The following is a 20,164-nucleotide window of genomic DNA, read 5'->3' as shown; positions in this document are numbered from 1 at the left end:
AGCGTTGCGTTGTGGCATCGGCATCATGAATTATTCTCAATGGCTATTCCCCGCTAGTATTCATTAGCTGCTTAGAAGCGTAGCGGCTGCTTACAGGAGTGGCAGATGTGTGTGTGTGTGTGATTAGCGCTCCTCACCGGTCGCAGTGTTGGCACTGCAGAAGCAGCTCCTCCTCCATGAAGTTCTCCCGGCACACGGGGCAGGTGACCAGGCTGGCACAGGGGCCACAGTGGGTGTAGTTATTCTGCCACTCGCAGTGGAACCCCGGGGAACTCACCCCGCACTGCATACAGCACACGCACCTGCCAGGACACACACACACACACACACACACAGAGAGGATCAGCCATCTGGTTCCAACACTCAAATTCTAGGTGATTTCCGAGGTTCAGAGGCAGAGCAGCTGGATAACTCTGTGGCCTTGTTGCAAGGATGGGCTGGGATTTCTATTTTTTTTTTTTTTTTTTTTGCATAACACGGTGCTCGTTTCCATGTCACCCCGTGCAGTCCCGCGCCCGGAGTCTTACCATTTGCACTTCCAGCCCCCCTTGGGGACGGTGTGCAGGGGCGGCTCCAGGCAGTAGGTGTGGTAGCTGACGTCGCAGTCGTCGCACAGCAGCAGCCGGGCGGGGTCCGAGGCCTTGCCGCACACCTCGCACACGATGCACTCCAGACAGCGCCAGCCCTTGCGCAGCATCATCTTGGTGATCTGCAAGATGGGGGAGCGACGTGTCACACAGAACCCTCCGGGTTAGGATACCGGATGCGGGTCTAGACCACGGGCTCAGATTGCCTCGGGATGCGAATCGTGAATATCGAGAGTAAACGCGAAAGCGCAAGAGTCCTGGGTTGGGGGGTCCTGGACTTACTTTGCTGTTGACGCAGTACGGGTGGTAACACTGGGCGCATTGGGCACACGCCAACAGCTGGCCTTCCACGCCGCGGCCGAAACTGCCACACACCACACACATGTCCTGAGGGGCGGGAGAGCAGAGACGGACAAACAAGGAGAGAGAGTGAACCTAAGTGTGTGGGCTCATGAAAGGGATGTTGGGTTGGCTCCATGCTGCCAGTGGGAAAAGGGGGGTGGGGGGGGGGGGGGGTACTCACCTGAAGTAGGACAAATTTGTCCGTGTTGGAGAAGAGCACCACCGTGTTCTGCATGGTGTCGTCTTCCTCCTCCTCTTCCTCCTTGCTCAATCCAGTGTCTGACGTCATACTCAGCTGTGGGAGGGAGGACAAGAGGTCAGACGAGCGTTGAGAAATCAGGAGCACTGAACGATCCTCTCCTCCCGTCTCATGTGAAGAGAAGGGGGGGGCAGGAGGAGGGGACAGACCAGCGATTGGAACGAGCATTTCCAAAAAGAAAATGTATTTTTAGAAGGCTTTTTGAAGTCACTATCCATCGTTGTGGCTATCTTTAAATCAGGTCGCATCGGTGTTGAGTGAAGAAAGGCAGAATAAATGGCGGTGGGTGGAGCGACTGGGTTCAGACTCACCAGGAAGGCGTCGATGCAAGAGGCCATGGCTTTGAGGCGTGACCTCCCGCGACCCCTCCCACCGCCGGCGCCCACTCCGCCTCCTCCTCCTCCCCTGGGCCTCCGCTTGCCTGGGAAGCCACTGCTCCGCCCCTGAGAGAGCCACCGAGACAACCGTCACACATCACAGCGCCAACAGCACAACTGCCAGAGTAAGCATCCTGTTAGCAATGATTAGCATATGATCCATGTACTGCATGCTAAGTTCAGCTAAAGTCAGTAACGCCAAGTTCAGCTATGCTAATGAACAACGCTAACTCAAGATACCCTTGCCAGTAATGCTAAGCTAAACCTAAGTACCACTCAAGGGCGGCGGCGAGGCGACCGCAGCGAAGCGTTACCTGCTTGACTCTCGAGCGCCCGGGCGAGCCCCTCCTCTTGGCCTTGTCCCCGTCGCACTTGAGCGGGTCGAAGGGCAGCGAGTCGTCCGTCTCGGTGAGCAGCGAGTCGGAGCGCGAGCGCCCGGCCGGCACCAGGCTCAGCTCCATGGACAGCTGGGCGTCGGGCTCGGCCGGGGAGCCCAGGAAGCCGCTGCTGCTCTCGTCCCCGTGGCTCAGGTTGGACGTGTCGTCCAGCAGGAGGTCCGCCTTGCCCTCCTGCTCCGCCGGCTCCACCTTGATCTTCACGGGCTCCTCCTCGTCCTCCTCCTCGTCCTCCTCGCCCTTGGCGTCCTCGTCCTCCTCCTCCTCCTCCTCCTCGTCGGAGGGGACGGGCCTGTCCTCCGCGTCCGCGCTCTTCCGGGGAGCCGGGGGGGGAGGAGGGGAGGAGGGGGCCGCCTTTTCCTTTATCGCCGCCTCTTCCGTGTCCATGGAGGCAGGCTCCTCCTCCTTCTCCTGTGTGGAGGTGGCAGGGGCGGGTGACTGGGGCGAGGCTTGGTTGGATGGCTTTGGGGGGTGAACTTCCTCACTACCCTGCTCCTCTTCGTGTGTGGTGGGCTGCTCTGCTGAGGGCTTGACCTCCGTCTCCTCCTCCTCTTCCTGCTCTGGTGCTTCTGTGCGCTCAGCCTCAGAGCCAGCCTCTACGGGGGGGCCAGGGACAGGGCTGGCAGCCTCCCCCGTCCTCTCTTCACCTCCATCTGCAGCCAAACATGAGGCCTCCTGTTCCGAGTTCACGCCTTCTTCTGTCAGGGTGAAGGCAAGCAAGGTTTATGGAGGGGTTTAAAAGCATGCGCCGTGGTTGCATAACATTCAGCATCACGCTGCATGGGTTCTCTGGGACTGAAGGGTACAGGAGGGTGACCTGCAGAGATTCCGGGCTCACCTGGGACGTCAGAAGAGGGGGCGGGGAGTTCGGAGGGGACAGCGTCCTTCGGTTCCTGCCGAGGCCCCTCCTCTACTGCGCCGCCGTCTGCAGCCTTCTCCACCCCACCCGGCTCCGTTCCTGGGGGGGGGGGGGGGGGGGGGGGGGGGAAGGGAACACACACACTCAGCGGTTAATTATCACACTACAAACCTCTTTCCACTCACGCCACTCAGGTGGGCCTCAGAGCTCTGGAGCTGTGGTGTGCGAGCGAGGGGGACTTGAGTGAGGAGTGTGTGCTAGCTGCTGTTCCAGCTGGTCGTGAGCGCAAGCCTACCCAGCTCCATGGGAGTCTCCTCGTCTGGCTTCCCCTCCGCCTGGGCCACCGCCTGGGCCACCGCCTCCTCCTTCCCCTCCTGGTCGGCAGTCATCTGGATCGTCACCTCCACCGTGGTCTCCCGGGTCTCGGGGGTTCTCGCTCCCGCCGCCGCGCCTGCCTGGATGGCCGGCTCCGGCTGGGACGCCCCGCAGAGGAGGCACACGCACTTCTCGCCGGCGGGGGGCGCCTCCCCCGCCGCCGCCGCCGAGGCACACTCGCTGTGCACGCACCTGGGGAGACACACGCCGGGCGAGGGGAGGGTCAGGGAGAGAAACGGGGATTTTCAGCTGCGTGTTGTTCGACACGCGGACGTTCCCAAAGTGTGTGCGGCTCGTCTCCTCAAAAAAACGTGCGGCGGGATAAGAAAGCTTTTGACTCCTAGAGCGTGGGAAACTGTCCCGTCCGGGAGGGGGCACAGTTCCACGTGGGACGTAGCGGGGTCTTTCCAACTGCTGTCTGGTCGGCGGGACTCACCGCTGGCAGGCGGAGCAGCGCTGCGGGCTGACCGACGGCTCCACCGCTTTCCCGCAGACGCCGCACGCGGAGGCGCGGCGCTGCTGGCAGCCCTCGCAGCGGGCGTAGTTGTCGAACCACTGGGCCGAGCCCGGCAGCGTTAGCCCGCGGGCGCCGCAGTCCGTGCACACGCGACACCGCTGGGACGGGGGGAGAGGGAGAAAAGGTCATTCACATCAATTGAGCTGCGGTAAATATCAGAGGACAAGGTTCCGTGGCAAAACTTAAGCCCCCCCCCCCCAAAAAAAATGAAAGCAATAACAGAGTAAGCTGGTGTGAATGCTGTTATTCCCCCGTGAGGGGAATACACATGGAAAAAAGGCTTTGGCGCAGGGCCCCAGAGCACATGCAATGTACTCACCCGACACTTCCACGGGTCGGAGGGGAGGGAGTCCATGGCTGGCTGCAAACAGAAGGTGTGATAACCCTTATCGCAGGCGTCACACACCAGCATCTTAGAGTCCTCTCCTGGTTGCCTGAGAGGGGGGGGGGGAAGAACACGTAAGCAAAAAAAAAAGAAAAACGATCCTACGAATCATTCCATCCACCGCGGCAAACACGGTTCCCTGGAGGAAGTAATCCTAGGACGGATTCCCATAAACTCGTTTGAGGATTCTCTCTCGAAAAAGGTGTCGGTTCACCAATGACCTCGAGGCCTTGGGTGTGATGTTGGGGGTGGGGCCGGTCTCACCTGCAGGTCTGGCACACTTTGCACTCCGGGCACTGCCAGCCCGAGCGCTGGATGGGCGTGGCGCTGATCTCCAGGCAGGCGGCGTGGTAGTGCTGGCCGCAGCCCGTGCAGAACAGCAGGTCCGCCAGCTCTCCGGCAGAGTCGCACACAGCGCAGCGCGCCTCCTCGCCGACTAGACAGGTCACACACAGTTGGATTTAATTCAAGAAGAGAGAAGAAAAAAAAAAACTTTTTAAAACATCAGCCAAACACTGAAGTTCGTCTTGTGAAGCTAGACCAGTCTCGTTCCATCATTTTCCCCTATCCGGTCAACGTCTTCCTACAAAACGGAATCTTCAACTATCATAAAAGCCACGTGTGTGTGCGCGTGTCCTCACCCATCTCCTCAGCCTTGTCGATGTGCTCGGGGCAGAGGAGAGCCAGCTGCTTCAGAGACTGGAAGGAGCCGCTGGCGGCCGAGCAGGGGAAGTGGTAGAACCGTGAGCAGCCCTCGGCGCGGCAGCGGATGGTCGCGCCCAGCCTTTTGCAATATTCACACAGCTGAAAAGTAAGATGTTGGAGGTGTGAGAGCCGTTGAGTCTAACGAGTCAATTTTCCCACCCCACCCTTCCCCATTTCATTTCGATTTTGAGCAACCCAAGTGTCGCGTGAAAACAGGGAGGAACGATCCGACAAAATACGGACGGGCCGGTCACAGCCGTGACTCTTTGTGAACATACCCTCTGTGTCCCTGAGATGACGGCCTTGTCCACGTTCTCCAGCTCTTCGGCCCCCGTTTGCTTTACCCCCTCTGACCACACCGCACACCAGTGATGCAGCCAGCAGCCCCCTGGTCAACGCCCCCCCCCAAGCACACAGGTTAGAAACTCCATCTCACTCCATTTTAGACAAGTTCAGAAGGTTGTGCCAATAACATAAAAGGGGATGAATGCGAAAGAAGTTCACTCCACTACGACCGGCTTGAAGTGTGGATGAGACTATGGATGAGGCCGTGTCAGAATGGCTGCATATCCGATGTGTGGGTCTGTGTGAGGGGTGGGTTTCGAAAGAAGGAAACTCCTACCCGTATCGTCGAAGAGCGCTGCCACGCAGGACTCGGACAGTCCGATGGAAGACAGGTCATCGTTCCCGGGCCCCGGCAGTGAGGATTCTGAGGGCTCCAGGGGCGGCCGCTCGGAAGATGGCCCAAAATGGCGGAGCTCCCGTTGTCCGTGCAAGCTGCGCTCCACGCAGTTACAGAGAGCGCAGGCCCTCGCGCCCTCCCTGCCCAAACACATTCATGTCATTATCCTCCAGAAAAGCAGAAAAAGCATAGTTTCCCCATTTGAAAGCCCATTTAAATAGGTATACTATGTACATCTATGCATCTCTGGCATGACAGTACACTCATCTTTGGTATGGACTTACACAGGTGTGTGGAAAGTGGCAGCAGGAGTGTCAGACACATCCTCTGCTGGCGGAGGGGCAGCTAACACACTCTCTGAGGGCAGAGGCTGCTTTATACTGGCGCTGTCATCAGCTGCAGGAGGAGAAATATTTTAGAACTTTGTTTTAAAAGTTGTACATAAAACGCATTATCCCTTGTGTGAGGTAAGAGTCATTTGTACTGCGCAATTGAATCTTGCGCCTTCTCTACCATCATCACCCACACATTTGAATCTTTGTAGTACATCAAATGAAAACATTTGAATCTATAGAAATATCCTTAAGAGTATCCTCACGGAAGATAAACAACTTGACATGTCTGACGCATGAACTTGTGTGAATCCTACAATAGTAACAATTCTCCCCCACTTACCTGTTGGTTCAGAGTCATTCTCTTCGCAGTTTGATTTCTGCTCATCCATCCCCTCTACTAGTTTTGACCTCCTTGACAGAGATCTAAACATGGGTGAGAAAGGAAACGCCAGTTTAGAGAGTTAGTAAGGCCCAAAAACAAAACATAACTCATCACCTAATATTAAAACTGGATAAACAGTAGATTTTTACGTTTGTTTTTACGTTAGCTATGCGTTCTGGTCTGCCTTGCTATAGTCTATCTTTAAGGTTTAAGGTGCTTCGGCTTGCAACTCTGTTGTCGAACATGATATGCCATAAAACAATCTAGCTAGCAGACATTAGAGATGGAAAGGGAAAAATACATAGAAATGTAGTTGAATGTTGCGTAATAGTGTTGCAAACTGCCAACAGTTCAGAAGAAAAAAAAATCACCGAGGCTTTCCTACTACCGGGACCAAGCTCGATATTTTGTACCGTCGCTGTTCAAATAATGCTGATTTAACGCCTATTAACTATTGTATTAAAGTCAATGTACTATTAATTATAACAACATCATAATAATCATCTTCAAAACGAATCTTTACCTGCATCAGAGAACTAAATGCATCCTTGTGTTTTATACAACGGCATCTAGTGTATCTAGCTATCATCTGCGATTCGATCTATCTCGCAAAAAAAATATGGCTGTTTTATGTCTTGGTAAAATTTAGCTAGCAAGTAGCTAGCTAGTTGATGCCGCTACGTCGTTAATTCTGTCTCGTTCCGCGTATCTTGCTACGGACAGGACGGAATCACAAAGTATCTGCATGAAAATAGCGCCATTGCTTGGTTATATCAGAACAGTTTTAGACATTCCATTTTTGATTACCCTGCGAAGCATAATCCAACCCGGCACAAACAGTGTTTAAAATGTACACAATGAAGGAACTGAAATTTTGTTTTCTTTAAATAAAACAACCCTAAAGCGAGATACACAAAGAAAATACAACTTCCGTATACTATACTTCCTGTTGTATCAGTGTCGAATTCGTGCTGAAACTTCCTATTGCCATTAACAGTTCCGCGGATAACCCCTGTACTAACTAACCCCTGTACTAATTATCTGAGATATACTTGTCTCGACTCTGGCACACCACATTGTTTTACTGATATTGATTGTAAACCTTACCAATGGGGTCACCATTATGTATAAAAACAATATTGCATAGCATCAAAACATGCACACTGTCATACGTTTCCCTTACATAATGTTGCCATAATAAGCCGGTAAAAAATGTTGTGTTGGTAAAGTACTTTGCATTGTGTACATAATAACACAAATATAAATGTAGAAAATGTTACCAAAAACGTCCAAACAAAACCATGACCATGTAGGACTCAACGGTGTAATGCTTGTAGGTCTGCTATACAGTTGGATCAAAAAATAAATACGTAGCCTACGGATAGCCTACTGCTGCATATTAAATGATCGAATTTGGCGTTGCCACAGCAACCTACAGTTAAATCTACGAAAGCACAAACCGCTTAAACATCCTCTCAATATCTCATCCATCTGTCTGGATGTTTGGAAGTGCAAAGTGTTCACCCAGTTTCGGATGTGCTTTCATGTAGAGGCGGCTTGGTCCTTTACTTGTCATTAGATCGAGCAGAAGTGATCGTTTTAAGAAAATAGACTAAGTTCTCATAATTTCCAATGCTCACTGCAAGCTTGCCATTAGTGGCGCTCGCCTGCTCGTGCGCCTTGTCCAATTGTATGAGCTGTGCCTTTGGGACCTAAACAGATCAAAGGCGTTGATCATTAGGATTACGTTTGCATTAGGCCTTTATGAAAGCAACTGGCCAGATAGTTGCAATTCATTTAGCATTAAACCTAAAGCATCTAAATGGATATAGGACGCGTCGGTGACGTAAAACCTGGACTTCGATAGAATTGTACTCAGTTACAGTACACACTATCAAAATCAAAGGCCGACAGGGATGGCAAATTATTAGTTTTAGAACTGCGGTGCAAGATCGCTTTCTAAATGCTCAAGCCATCGTTGTATACAGTCACAGTACTTTACAATCGTTTGTCATGTTGTTGAAACAGAGATGGCTATATTGCCAAACAGTAATATTCTTGCTAGCCAGCTACACTATTATGGTGTGATCTACCAAAAACACATATCTTGCAGTACACAAAACACTAATCCCTGAAGCTAACGTTACCTTAGCTAGCAAAGCACAGTTAGGAAGATAGCTAAATTAGCAGATTAATTCTGCCTGGCTATGTTTGCTAGCTAGCAGGATAACTGCCTTCAGGCATTTTTTTCATTACTAGACTGGCAAGGTGTTCAACTTCAAACGAACTCGTTTTGTGCTACTTTGACAAGTTTGCTAGCACTATATATATACAAAGTAGTGTGGTCTGTCAGACTCCGTTCATTTCTACAGACAACTGTAGCGCAACAATGTTAGCTAGTACAGTAGTAGAGCTATCTTAACAAGTACAAGAACTAGCACTGGCTAGCTGACTAACCTCGAATGGCTGGCTAAGGTCAGGCAATTGCTTTGTATTACAAGTTGGTATTATCAACGACTCACCTTAAAATTTGATGGTAGTGTCCTCATACATCAGAACAGGAAAGCCACATTCCTGGTTGTTTCATTCTAAGCAGCGGGCTACAACTTGCTAGCCGGCTGAAAAGGTAGAGGAGTGGGGGAAGTGCACGGCGGGTGGCTAGCTAGCTAGTAAGAGTTCTACGTCGCGTTAGCCTAACGCCAGCAAGCACGCCGTTGGGGACTGGATAACTAGAGCGACGACGTTGAAAACGTTAGGTTGCTAGTAGTTCCTTTGAATGAGCTAGTCACCCAGAAAGCACACATCTCGAGCCCAAATATCCGGATCATGGACTGAGAGAGTTATGACACCTTTTGTGATAAGTAACTCGAATCAGATGGGCCAAACCTGCTGAATTAGCTACCGAGTCAGGGGTAGGTAGTAATAACCAACTGAGCTACAATAGCTAACATTGCAAGTAGTTAGAGCTAGCTAGACTAATATTGCTAGCTGGCGTTGTCGCGATGTCTCTGCAGCAGATTGGTGCTACCAACCGAGTCGTAGAATTACTGCCGAGACAAGTCCTGTCAAGTGACACAAAACAATCCTATTTGATCTTCCATTAAAACAAATTGCCATTATATTTCAAATGCGTTGATAGAGTAACATAGTTTCTCAAAGCCTAACGTATGAACTAACAAGATACCCTTGTCCGGGTCAACATCATCAAACTGCATCGAATGTTTTTCGTCCATTGGCTTCTTCTGGCTAGCGCAAAGTAGCTCGCATAGCTAACTACCTCACTTATTAGCAAAGAGCTAGGGCTAATAACAACAACGTCAAACACAAATAGTTGTGTACGCGCCACACCGCACGGCACAATAAGCCAAATTTGTACTGTAAGTAGAGAAAGATTATTGCACAACTAACAATAAAGCACAAAAAAGAGATGCATGTTGATGGTAAATAAAAGGGTTTTTCTTTTGGACCAAAGTTGGGATCTCTGATCTCCCCCAAGTCCAAGTACAACCCCTTGTAACTGAAAAATAATCAGTATCGAATTAGGAAGTTAACTAGTTAGTAACTTGTACGTTTTAATGAATACATGGCCAGAAAGACTTAATACGCTATATACACAATGCTTTCTGACAAGTTAAATAATACATAGCCCTGCATTATCTGAGTGACTTTGTACATTTACCAGCATCTCTTGGCCCCAAATGACTGGCTCGCAATTTCCATTTGCTCAGAATTCATTCCAAGGAGACCACCAAGCTCTTGCACAGGCCCGTAGCCAGCCTAGGTTCTTTTTTCTTCTTCAAAAAGTGGACCTTTTAGCAGTTTTTCCCCTCATGTTGTATTCAATTATGATTTTAAAACAAAAAACCTTTGACTGTGTGTGTGTGTGTGTGTGGGGGGGGGGGGGGTCGTTACCCAAACCCCCCCAGTCTACGGGCTGTTGCACCATAGGTTACCCCAACACAGTATTACATTTAAAGGCCTGCAAGGTCAAGATCTTTTAAGTTCCGTCCAGAACCCCTTAAACGGGCATCCAGAAGTGTTACTCACAAGCACTTATTACAAAATCATCAGAAAACCCCAGTGTAATATATTGCAAATATACATTTGACACACGTGACATGATCTACCACAATTAGTATTTGAACACACTTCATAGAGCCTTCTTTAACTGGCAGACCTTCTCACCCATTTCAGTTAGCTGTTGTGGACATACAAGTTCAGTTCAAACATGAATATGACCTACAGGAGGCAATAGTCTGTTCAGAGATTTCAAATTATTTTGCCAATGAGTGTACAAGACAGTATCCCTTCAATTCTTTCCAAATAGTTTCATTGTCATCCAGGCACCTAATGGTCATATGCATTTTCAGATTGGAACAGGCGATTAAGATACTTAGATATTGGTGCCCCTGACAGGATTAGTCTACGCCTATTCAGTTTGAGCACAATTGGGATTGGATTTTGGAGGTCTGGGACTGGTTAACCTGCGATGACTCTCCACAGTCAACACTGATTGGTTATGTGGATAAGTAGTGGGCCTCTCCTATTGGGTAGATTGATGCCAGTGATGCGAGAGGGTGCTACTGTAATACGTTCATGGTGCGTTCCCATCTGCTTCCTCTATCTCAAGGATAATCCCCTGGAATACCTCCACATCTGTCTGCTACAAAACGAAGCACAACAATAAAATACAATTTTGTGCTCTCATTGTATATTTTTGGACTCCTCTATTCAGCGCTCTGGAATAAAAATGTGCCTATTATCATCCACCTGCCGTTACATAAAAGCATTACCCTGGTTTTAGGCAAATCCTGTCTAATTTCCCAAGTGTAGGACACAAACAGAATTATTTTTGAGTTTTGTTCTAGTTGTGTACATGTAATTATAAGACTAGAAAAATTAAGTTGATTGGAAAGTCATTAGATTGATAGACAACATTGCAGTGGTAACCACTTTACTCAATACTAGTTTTGACTCGATACTTTGTTTTACTGACTACTTACAGAATGAAATAACATGGTATTCAAGGGGAAATCCCACATGGTGTTTTGCATTAAAACGTCTATTAAAGCGTGGGAAAAGGACAATTATTGTTCTTTTTATGGAAGGGATTTCGTATCTATTGCCAGGATATCAACAAGACACTTTTTGTTATGTTTTGTAACAGCATCATTTAAGTATGGGGTCAACCCCTCCACAAGGGGGTGTCAAACACTGATCAAGACTACAGTCAATATCATGCATCCCGTTTTGGCATACACAGATAAAGGGAGCTTCTTGGAACAACTATGATTATACAACATGGGTACTGTTGACACATGTTGAAACCTTTGTGCACTCAAAATAATAAATGATAAAGCATGGTAAAGCATGATACACTCAGAGAGATGAGGTAGCTTGAGGGAGAACATGTCATTGTTTCTCATCCGCCTGGTGTTCAGCCCCTTGTGACTTACACAAAATAGACCAAGAGATAACTCCATTCTGTCCTCTATACATTTGTTTGCAAATAAACTGAAAGGGGGGAAATCTTTTTTTTATTATGTGTGAAAAGATTCAAGAAACACGAGTAGATATTTAGCATATATTACATCTGTTTAATTACTTGTGGTAATAAAGATATAACAAAAAGTAAGGTAAAAGTTAGGTGTCCAATACATTGCTACATTTATACATTATGATTCAAAAGGTACAAAAATAAAGCTTTTATTGTTTCTGGCAAATATTTCCTCTTTTACTGGAATAATAAAGTATATGGACATCAACCATTTCTTTTCTTGGAAATAGATTAAATGAGTTAACGGTACAATTTAAGAAACAAATCAGTTTATATAGACAGTTATGCCCATACCACTCTTCAGTACAAACACATATTTTACATACATTTACTTTAACCAACCATAAAAATGTCAAATGAATGTCATGTGAAAATTGTTACATAAATTACATTGCAAATCCAGTGAGTGAAATAAAGCAAATAAACCATGTTCAGTGCAATGACAAATGATATGGCACAAGTGAAAAAAGGTAGACGCATCAATTTAAATCTGTGTACGTAATGACACTGTTTTTCATTAGCAGTCAGTAGCAGTGTCCCAGTGCTGAACTAATGGTCCCTTAAAGATGAAATGACTTTGCGTCTAGACATATTCGTCCAAGGCTGTGCAGCAGTCTGGCATACCAGTGCACGTTTGACACTTCCTCCTGCACGGTGTCACAATTCCTCACAACGTCTCTAATAAGAGATACTGTGAGATTGTTACGGTAACTTGAAATGTCTTTGTTGGCATGCACACAGCTAAACACTGGTCTTCCCCAATAGGTATTCTTTGTGGCACCTAACTTGGACTCGGTGGTTTTTCCTCCTGGTGGCTTCTCTTCCCAAACCAGCTGGCTGAAGGAGAGCAATAGTCTGAGAGGCCCGAACGCCCAGTGTGCCAGTCTGTGGTCCTCCACGGCTGCATAGCTGGAGGCCAGTACCCCATCCACAAACAGAGTGCCGTGTTCAGTCAGTGGCGCATATACACCTACCCCCTCCTCCACAGATATAGACATGATCTTGGATGGTTGAACGGCACCGGCCACATAGACGAGCACATAGTCCCCCAGCTTGGCTCGACTGGCGAACAGAGCCGGGTACTCACTGGGGTTGAGTTTGTAGCGAGGAGACAGGAAGACAAGATGGTGGGGGGTCAGGGCGAGGCAGTGGCTGTCTTCCGTGCACAGAACCAGGAACGTGGACCTGCTTTCGCGGTCCCTGTGCAGAAACGAGAGCACACGGCTGAAGACGGCTTGACCCGACTCGGACAAAGTCATCACCCTGTCCCCCGGAGCCAGAGAGGACAGGTCCTTCTGTCCCTGCCCGGCCACGGTCACCTGAGCCCATCCCGGAAAGCAGCCTCCCTTCTCCACTGCCACTGAGTGATCTGAAGGAGAGAAACAAGAGACAGAGACAATACCTTACTGAAGAAATGAGACAGTGAATAGGACACAATAATACAATTGGCCACTAACCTTGCGGTAGTAGACCTACAGCCGGGATAAGGACAAGGACCAGCCAGATGAGGCCAACCATTGAAAACTGCAGTGAATGTTATGCAATACGTCCCAGTGGTCTTACCAGCTTTGACAGAGCAGTGGACGTGATACTTGGACTCGTAGTGTACCCAGTCAAAGCCGGCCTCCACCGCCATCTGGGCCAGGAGCCCGTACTTGTGGGAGTCTCTGTCCGAGGTGGTGATGTCCACGGCTCGGCCCTCGTAGTGGAGGGAGTTGGGGGGGTGGTGGCCGTCCTCGTCCCAGGCCTCCGTCACCCTGAGGCGCACACCGGGCCACTGGTTCATCACAGCTATGGCCAGCTTGTTCAGACAGTCCTTACAGCGCTGAGAGAGATGGGGAAGAGAGAGACGGAGGGAGACACAGACAAATAAAGTTGCAAGTCTTTTTTTCTTTTCTTCTCAAAGGCCAGTGCCTATTATTGATTCATGAGCTGCGTTTGTCGCATTATGGGCATACTTTTGTGTGTTTGTGTACGTGGGTGTGTGCACACACCCGTGGTTGCCTATGGTATTTCTGATGATTATCTACATCGATACACTTGGCTCTATTCCGACCAGTGCAACGCTTGTTGCCGTCTGAAACCCCCTCAAGCGGAGGTGACCGAGACACTTTTCATCACTCATTAACAAAGTTATACGCCCAACTTGAGACAGTGAGCAGATATGAGTTCCCTGTTTAACGTCCGGTGTGACTGCAGCACAGAATCTCCTCTCTGTCTTCCACTGAAACCTTTGTCAAGCGGCGCCAAATACCGCAGCATGTCTGGAAAGGCGCCACGCTAACATGCGAACACAACAAATGCAATATACATCACACTCCGTATGTTTTCCACATATTTACATACGAGAAAGAGAAAAAGACATATGGAAATATACGCATGCATATTTTCGAGGCTTTAAAAGGTCACCCTCCACCCCTCCTGACCTGAGGACAACGCTACTGTATCCAGTCGAGTACTGTCCTACATTCCTGAGGTTCTTTTTCACAGAATGACAGAAGAATCAAGGCCGTTCTCTTTGTATCCAGTGATGACTTTCCTCATTGTCACCCCTGACACATTTGATCAGAAAGGGATACTCTTACGCCTACACGAGCACAATGTTCCAAGCTGCCACATGAAAGGAGCGGCTCCTGAGAGATGTCTATGAATGTGGGACTGCCGTGTTAACATGGTGCTAAAGAGGGCCATGTCATTGTACTGTCAAGCCAGCATAGTGATTTCCCTGCATCAATGATGAAACAACAAGCTCGATTGGGATTGGTCAGAATATTAGAAACACAGGAGGCGTGTGCGCCAGTAACCGGGTTTGGAGCAGATAGAAGGAGAAACTTACAAAAACCAAGTGTGTTGACCGTGATCCAGTGAAAGAGTGTGAGAGAGATCAGGGAGAGAGTGAGAAGAGAGAGGAGGAAGAGGGAGTGAGAGCGAGGGGCAGCGCAACAAGGCAGCAAGGTTCAGGGCAAGTGTGAGGGTAGAGGGGGAGGAATGTATGGGCATGCACTTGGGAATGTGACAGTGAGAGTGAGAAAGAGAGAGGGACTGAAAACAAACTGGGCACATTTCTTCTCGCAATTCCATTGAGGAGAGGCGTTTCATTGTCAAAACTACAATGCGGCTTTTCCGACAGGACCATTACTTCAACAGGCGAGAATTTTGTATAGGCGACCCTTTCGGAGTCTCCAAATGATACACAAAGAAGTTCTTTCAAGTCTGTGCACACACACACACACACTCACACGTACTCAGACTTGACATTAGAAGGGCACACACAGGCAACCACAGATCACATACTTTACAAGCATTGATTAGAAAGTCAAAAACGTAAAACTGATTTAAATGCACAATAATTCAAAAGATCTCAAAATGGTCTGAATCTCATTAAGTGATCAGTAGATTCAGTGAAACTTCGGAATCCCCCATCAACGCATCACATCAGACCACTTCTAAGGTCTGAGGCCCGAATAACTGATCACAGGTGTTCTTCACATTTCTATTTGTTAGATCAAGTCACTTTTTGTGGGAAAAAATGTGTGTAATACTGCTGAGAAAGAGACAATGAGATACATTGTAACGCAAATTTATGACACACTTGACAACAGAGGGTTGAAAATATCAATGATGCGTGGAAAACAACAAGGCTTTTATTGTTCTGTGACCTCAAATCAAAATGCCAAGATCACACTGTGGCTTCCTTGATATTCTAAAGAGGTCAGATATGAGTGCTGCCGGGGTTCTTTGTCTTAACTCATTATGGGCCGAGTGGAAATTCTATTTGAGTAACCAACACCTAAAATACTTGAATGCAGTATCCAGGGGAACTGTCTAAAAAAAGGGTTGTAGAGGGACATTGTTCAGACAGAATTTGGGGTTTAAAACTGCACGTTTTACAGGTTTCTTTATGGAGGCAAGTTTAGAACAAGGGATTTAGCACAACAAAAACTCTAAATGACCTAAAACACATTTCAATACAGGGATAAATTATTCTACATAGCACACATTCTTTCCCCAGTGTACACTATGCAAGGTTATGTGCATCACATGCATATCCCACCTAGTATGCACACATAGACCAAGCAAGTGGAACCAGAGGAATCGTTTAATTACTGGGGCAACAAAGAGTTTGGTTAAAGATTAAAAGGAAATGATCCTGAGGGGGAACTCATTCTCCTGGAGCATAATATTGAATTACATCCTGATCTCCCCATGCCGACAAAGGACTGAGGGGGAGTGTGGGTAAAAAAATAATCTAACACCTTAACCGAACTAATTTGGTAAAGAAGAAAGTTCTCAGGGGAATAGCGGAACACCTTTATATCGATTGGCTGGCCGTCAAGGCTAAACTGGAAATGCTTGAAAAACACAAAACATGACAAGGCGCCCTCTCAAGTCGCACGTGGTCATTATCAAATTGTATGTAGTCCTTTTGAGAATGTCACTTTGGAGCAAGGCACTTTGTATACACATTTTGTATAAGCTATATGAACTGTAATACATACTTTATTGAAACACCCCATCTTTTGACACCCAATCCACCCCATCCACTAGGCCTGAAGGTTGTAGTTCACCTAGCGTCCAGCAGAGGGATGTTCTCCCAGAGTCAGAGAACCTGGCAATTTGACTCCGGTTAGGGAGCATCACTCTCCATGGTACAGGTCCAATACTAACCCCACATTTACTGTACCCCGGTCACTAGTCAGGCCTACCTAACTAAGGTCAATGGAGGGTAGTGACCCATCAAATACATTCTTGAAGCCCGTATTCACACTTCAGAAATAAAACTAAGCTTGCATGATTGGGCTTGATTAACCATTACACACACTTCAACCTTGAGGGTTTACCTTTGTCATGAAGCGGTCAGCCCTGGTGTTTTCCTCATCTTTGAAGTCAATGTCGGTATTGTAGTTACACACCAGCTCGTTAAAACGTTCAGAGTTGAGTGTGATCTTGCCCTCGGCTCTCCCGCTGGCCCCCAGGTTGTTTTCCGAGAAGTTGGGGACAAACTGCTTGTAGGACATCGGGGTGAGTTTCCTAGGCTTCGTGCGGATGCCATGACCCGGGCCGGGTCCGCATCCCTGGACAAGCCATGCCCATGTGCACGCTGCCAGCAGGCTGAGTGGTGCCAGGCGTGCCCACCAGGACGGCTTCATTGGGGAATGTTCTGGGACCCGGGTATCAGTGACCCACAAAGCCCACCATGAGAGCCCAGGTCTGGTCACGTGTTTGCATTCGAAGAGCTTTCAGTTCCAGGTCCATTCCAGATCAGGGGTAATAAATGAGGATGACTTTAATACTAATTCAAGTTCCAAATTCACAGATTCAGATGTAGGAGGGTGTTTGTCAATATATAAAGCTATTTTTTTAAATCAAAGAAATATCTTTGATGTAAATGGGAATACATGTTATCCTTATTGGTCCTTTGGAGATAGAGGTATCTGTCGTCAGACAGGTGTTTTCAGGATCTTCCAGTTATCTATCGCTTCTCTGTGTCGGTAGTTTCGTAGCAATACGCAGACCCAACCGGCACTTTGCTCTTCTGAGCCGCGTGGTAAAGATTCCCTTGTGAATTTATTTGAGTGTCAATCGCATCCTTGTCCTCGGTTCAGCAGTAACTCTCGTGAAGTTTTGGCCGTCCGCTGTCTTCTCTCGCGTTTAAGCGCTCTTAAACGCAGTGCGCCGGCCATTGGGTCTTATTAGTGTCTGGACGAGATTGCCCTCCCTTCCTCTGCGCGCTCCCAATGCGACAGCACACGCCTCCAATTCAACACATGATTAGTTTACTTACGTACTTAGTGCAGCACTTGTTGGTAAAAGGTGGCTATACTTTTTCCCCATTTGAGGGAGCAATGTCGATTGCCATTGTTTCTGCCATGCGTAACGTTACGCACAAAAATGTTGAGGTGGAAAGGAGGAAGATGTCAGCCTATGTTCAATCACAAATCACACTAATCAATCTTTGACGCAAAAGCCGTACAGTCAAGATATTACGATTCATTTTCAGAACAGCAGTTATTACACTTACTTTTCCCCCTGAATTGAACTCAGAATCTAACTTTCTATTACACCTCAGACTTGACTTAAACTCTCCATGTCTACTTACTTATCACATATAGGGTTACCCATTCTCACTGTAAGGCAGTGAGCGTTATTAAAAAACCAGCCTGAAGGTAAGACTCAAGTTGTGGGTAAAAAGCGCTTCCTGCCCCTGGAGAGTCGCCGCAGCCATGACCCCCTGGCCGACAGTCCCTGACTTACGGCGCACCTTTCCTTTGTTTGCTACTTGAACCAAGAGACCCGGGGCTGATACGCAGCCCCTGAACCCCCTCACACCCAAGACCTTCACTGGAAACACCCGCTGGCTCTATCTGCGTATTATTTTTATCCGCCTCGGAACAATAGCTGGGATTTACAGGAGTCATTAAAGAGGACAAGAGATAATGTCTCCGTGTGGCTACGGAAGAAAGAGTCTTTGAGACAAATTGCATATCATCCGTGTGTGTCTCAAATAGTCTGCACAGTCTAATGATTTGCGGAAGGGTTGAGTTGCAGGTGAAAGTGTGTCACTGTCCCCCACGGCACTCACTGACTGTCTGACAAAATGCACTCTATACGAATCCCAAAAAGGCTTGGATCACACTGTGTCCAGTCCATGCAGTACATGTGTTGCTGTGTGCAACCAGTGAACTGATCCACAGTCAATATATCAATATGTTTGTCTTAAAAAGCACATATAATACGTGTTACTTTATCTTTCTCTACTGTACTATCTCTGGGGTAGACTTTCTCCCAAATCAATCCCTAATTTCGGTTTATCAACACAGTATGACCTTACAAGTTCTTACAAGTGCTTCTGAGTGGTGCCGTCAAACCAGCATCACTTAACTTTCCCTGACAAGAAGAAAACTCTGTGTACAGGCAGGGCAGATTTTCCTTCACAGGGCCGACCACGGGCCCGAACAACACAGGTTAGTGCAAAGAGGAGGAAGGTTCGAGACCCCCCGAGCATGCGGAGGGAGGGGCTGGACGATGAGCTGCGACTCCCTGCCCTCGTGTCAAACGTGGAGGCAAGTCCAGGGCTGGGCTTCTGATCAAGAGATGAGAGACGTAACACATAACGACAAGTGCAGGGGAGCGGCCTTAATCAGACTCAACTCCCCCCCCCCCCCCCCCCCCCACACCCCTCAAAAAAACTAACATTTCATATGAACAAACACCCCACATGTCTGCCATGAAGACTCATGCAAGCCAAAAGATTTCATCTGACATTAAAGCGAGGGGAAGGAAGCAGACATCTAAGAGTTGGGAGATGGAAATAAAGTCATTATTATTAGTTTTTATTTCAGGGCCCCAACACCCCCCCCCCCTCCCCAAGCCTCCTCCTTCTGGCTCTCAGCGGCTGTCCCTCCTCCACATCAGGATGGGAGTATATGGCTGTGTGAATGGCTGGGTTTCCTGTCAAGCCGCGGTACAGAAAACGAGATCTTTCCTGCCCCCGGGCTCGTCTACCCCTGTTCGCTTTGTTCTCACTGTGTGTTGGGGAGGGCGGCCTGCGCTCCACTTGCACCTGGGGCTCACCGTCGTCAGGCGAGAGAATCACGGCTCGGCCCCTTCAGGGAGTGTCGCTTGTGCCCAGAATTCTCTACCTCTGGTTGCTAGTCTCCATATAGAGTCGCAGTCTTACAACTGAGATTTTCTTAATTGAGAATCGTCATTACTAGCTGAAAGAAAGCCGGGAAAACCTTTGGCTGTCGCCATTGCTGCTGGCTTTGACATTTCAAACCAGTGTTTATCTTGACTCTCCTAAAGCTGAATAGACACTTTGCAGGATCCACTTCCTTTGACAGAGGCCATCGGGAAGGGAGGGAGGAGGAGGAGGGGGGGCGGGGGGGGCAGTCAAGGAGCTGACACCCCCTCCCCCTTTCTCTAAAAACCCCCACCACCACCAGTTCTCTTGACTGTCTCTCACCCCTGCTATCAGGGCAGGAAGAGGCAGGGTGGTGCGTTTGACGGGGGCAGCAGAGCTCTGGAGCTGGATGATTTCTAGCCCTCACTGCGACACGTGGTCAGCCTTTTGTGTGTGCCTCGCCAACTGGGGCGAAAGCTCCCTGCCCTTCACCTGAAAGAACACAGTTACATCACCCTATAGCGCATGTATCATAAACATGACAATGTGTGTACACGGCGTGTGTACGTAAACATATGTTTAGTCCAGGTGCACTTTCTTCCACTGGCTGTGAGATATGGACTTCTGGTATATGGGGGGATAAAGAGGCATTTTTCACAAGGGCTTTGGTCTCTTCTGGGACTAAGGCGATGGTGTGGGGGTGGACAATAGCAGACCAGGGTGGAACTTCCTGGCCCCAGACAAGCAGGTCAGAGGTTAGCTATAGCTTTATACCTCTGATAC

General features: G+C 48.4%; 2 protein-coding genes across 2 annotated transcripts in view; both read right to left on the bottom strand.

Moving 5' to 3' along the window:
• The window catches only part of kmt2d (lysine (K)-specific methyltransferase 2D), a 30,772-nt gene extending 21,960 nt beyond the window's left edge, over nt 1-8,812 (bottom strand). Inside the window, exons 1-17 of the mRNA XM_067240051.1 lie at nt 8,723-8,812; nt 6,159-6,241; nt 5,768-5,879; nt 5,424-5,623; nt 5,080-5,189; nt 4,738-4,900; nt 4,361-4,532; nt 4,031-4,145; nt 3,631-3,809; nt 3,115-3,386; nt 2,799-2,918; nt 1,880-2,658; nt 1,500-1,631; nt 1,111-1,224; nt 870-974; nt 528-709; nt 138-302 (exon numbers count right to left, since the gene is read on the bottom strand). Of these exons, the coding sequence (XP_067096152.1) occupies nt 138-302; nt 528-709; nt 870-974; nt 1,111-1,224; nt 1,500-1,631; nt 1,880-2,658; nt 2,799-2,918; nt 3,115-3,386; nt 3,631-3,809; nt 4,031-4,145; nt 4,361-4,532; nt 4,738-4,900; nt 5,080-5,189; nt 5,424-5,623; nt 5,768-5,879; nt 6,159-6,207 (2,969 nt within the window). The 5' untranslated portion in view covers nt 6,208-6,241; nt 8,723-8,812. The remainder of the gene's footprint in view (nt 1-137; nt 303-527; nt 710-869; nt 975-1,110; nt 1,225-1,499; nt 1,632-1,879; nt 2,659-2,798; nt 2,919-3,114; nt 3,387-3,630; nt 3,810-4,030; nt 4,146-4,360; nt 4,533-4,737; nt 4,901-5,079; nt 5,190-5,423; nt 5,624-5,767; nt 5,880-6,158; nt 6,242-8,722) is intronic.
• A 2,962-nt stretch (nt 8,813-11,774) lies between these two features.
• Nucleotides 11,775-17,394, bottom strand: dhh (desert hedgehog signaling molecule). Its single transcript, XM_067239771.1, has 3 exons — nt 16,599-17,394; nt 13,321-13,582; nt 11,775-13,126 (listed from the first exon to the last, which is right to left on the bottom strand). The coding sequence occupies exons 1-3, from the start codon at nt 16,905-16,907 to the stop codon at nt 12,318-12,320; spliced, it is 1,380 nt and encodes a 459-aa protein (XP_067095872.1). The 5' UTR covers nt 16,908-17,394; the 3' UTR covers nt 11,775-12,317.
• Between the last annotated feature and the right edge of the window lie 2,770 nt (nt 17,395-20,164).

Source organism: Osmerus mordax, chromosome 7, assembly GCF_038355195.1.
Source record: "Osmerus mordax isolate fOsmMor3 chromosome 7, fOsmMor3.pri, whole genome shotgun sequence".
Lineage (NCBI taxonomy): Eukaryota > Metazoa > Chordata > Actinopteri > Osmeriformes > Osmeridae > Osmerus > Osmerus mordax.
This window is presented reverse-complemented; position numbering and strand designations above follow the sequence as displayed.

Coding starts and splice junctions, on each gene's coding strand:
- dhh (XM_067239771.1), bottom strand. CDS start 16,907: ATGAAGCCGTCCTGGTGGGCACGCCTGGCACCACTCAGCCTGCTGGCA. Junction 13,583..16,598: donor CTGACCGCTTCATGACAAAG/GTAAACCCTCAA, acceptor CATCTCTCTCAG/CGCTGTAAGGACTGTCTGAA. Junction 13,127..13,320: donor CCACTGCTCTGTCAAAGCTG/GTAAGACCACTG, acceptor TCTCTCCTTCAG/ATCACTCAGTGGCAGTGGAG.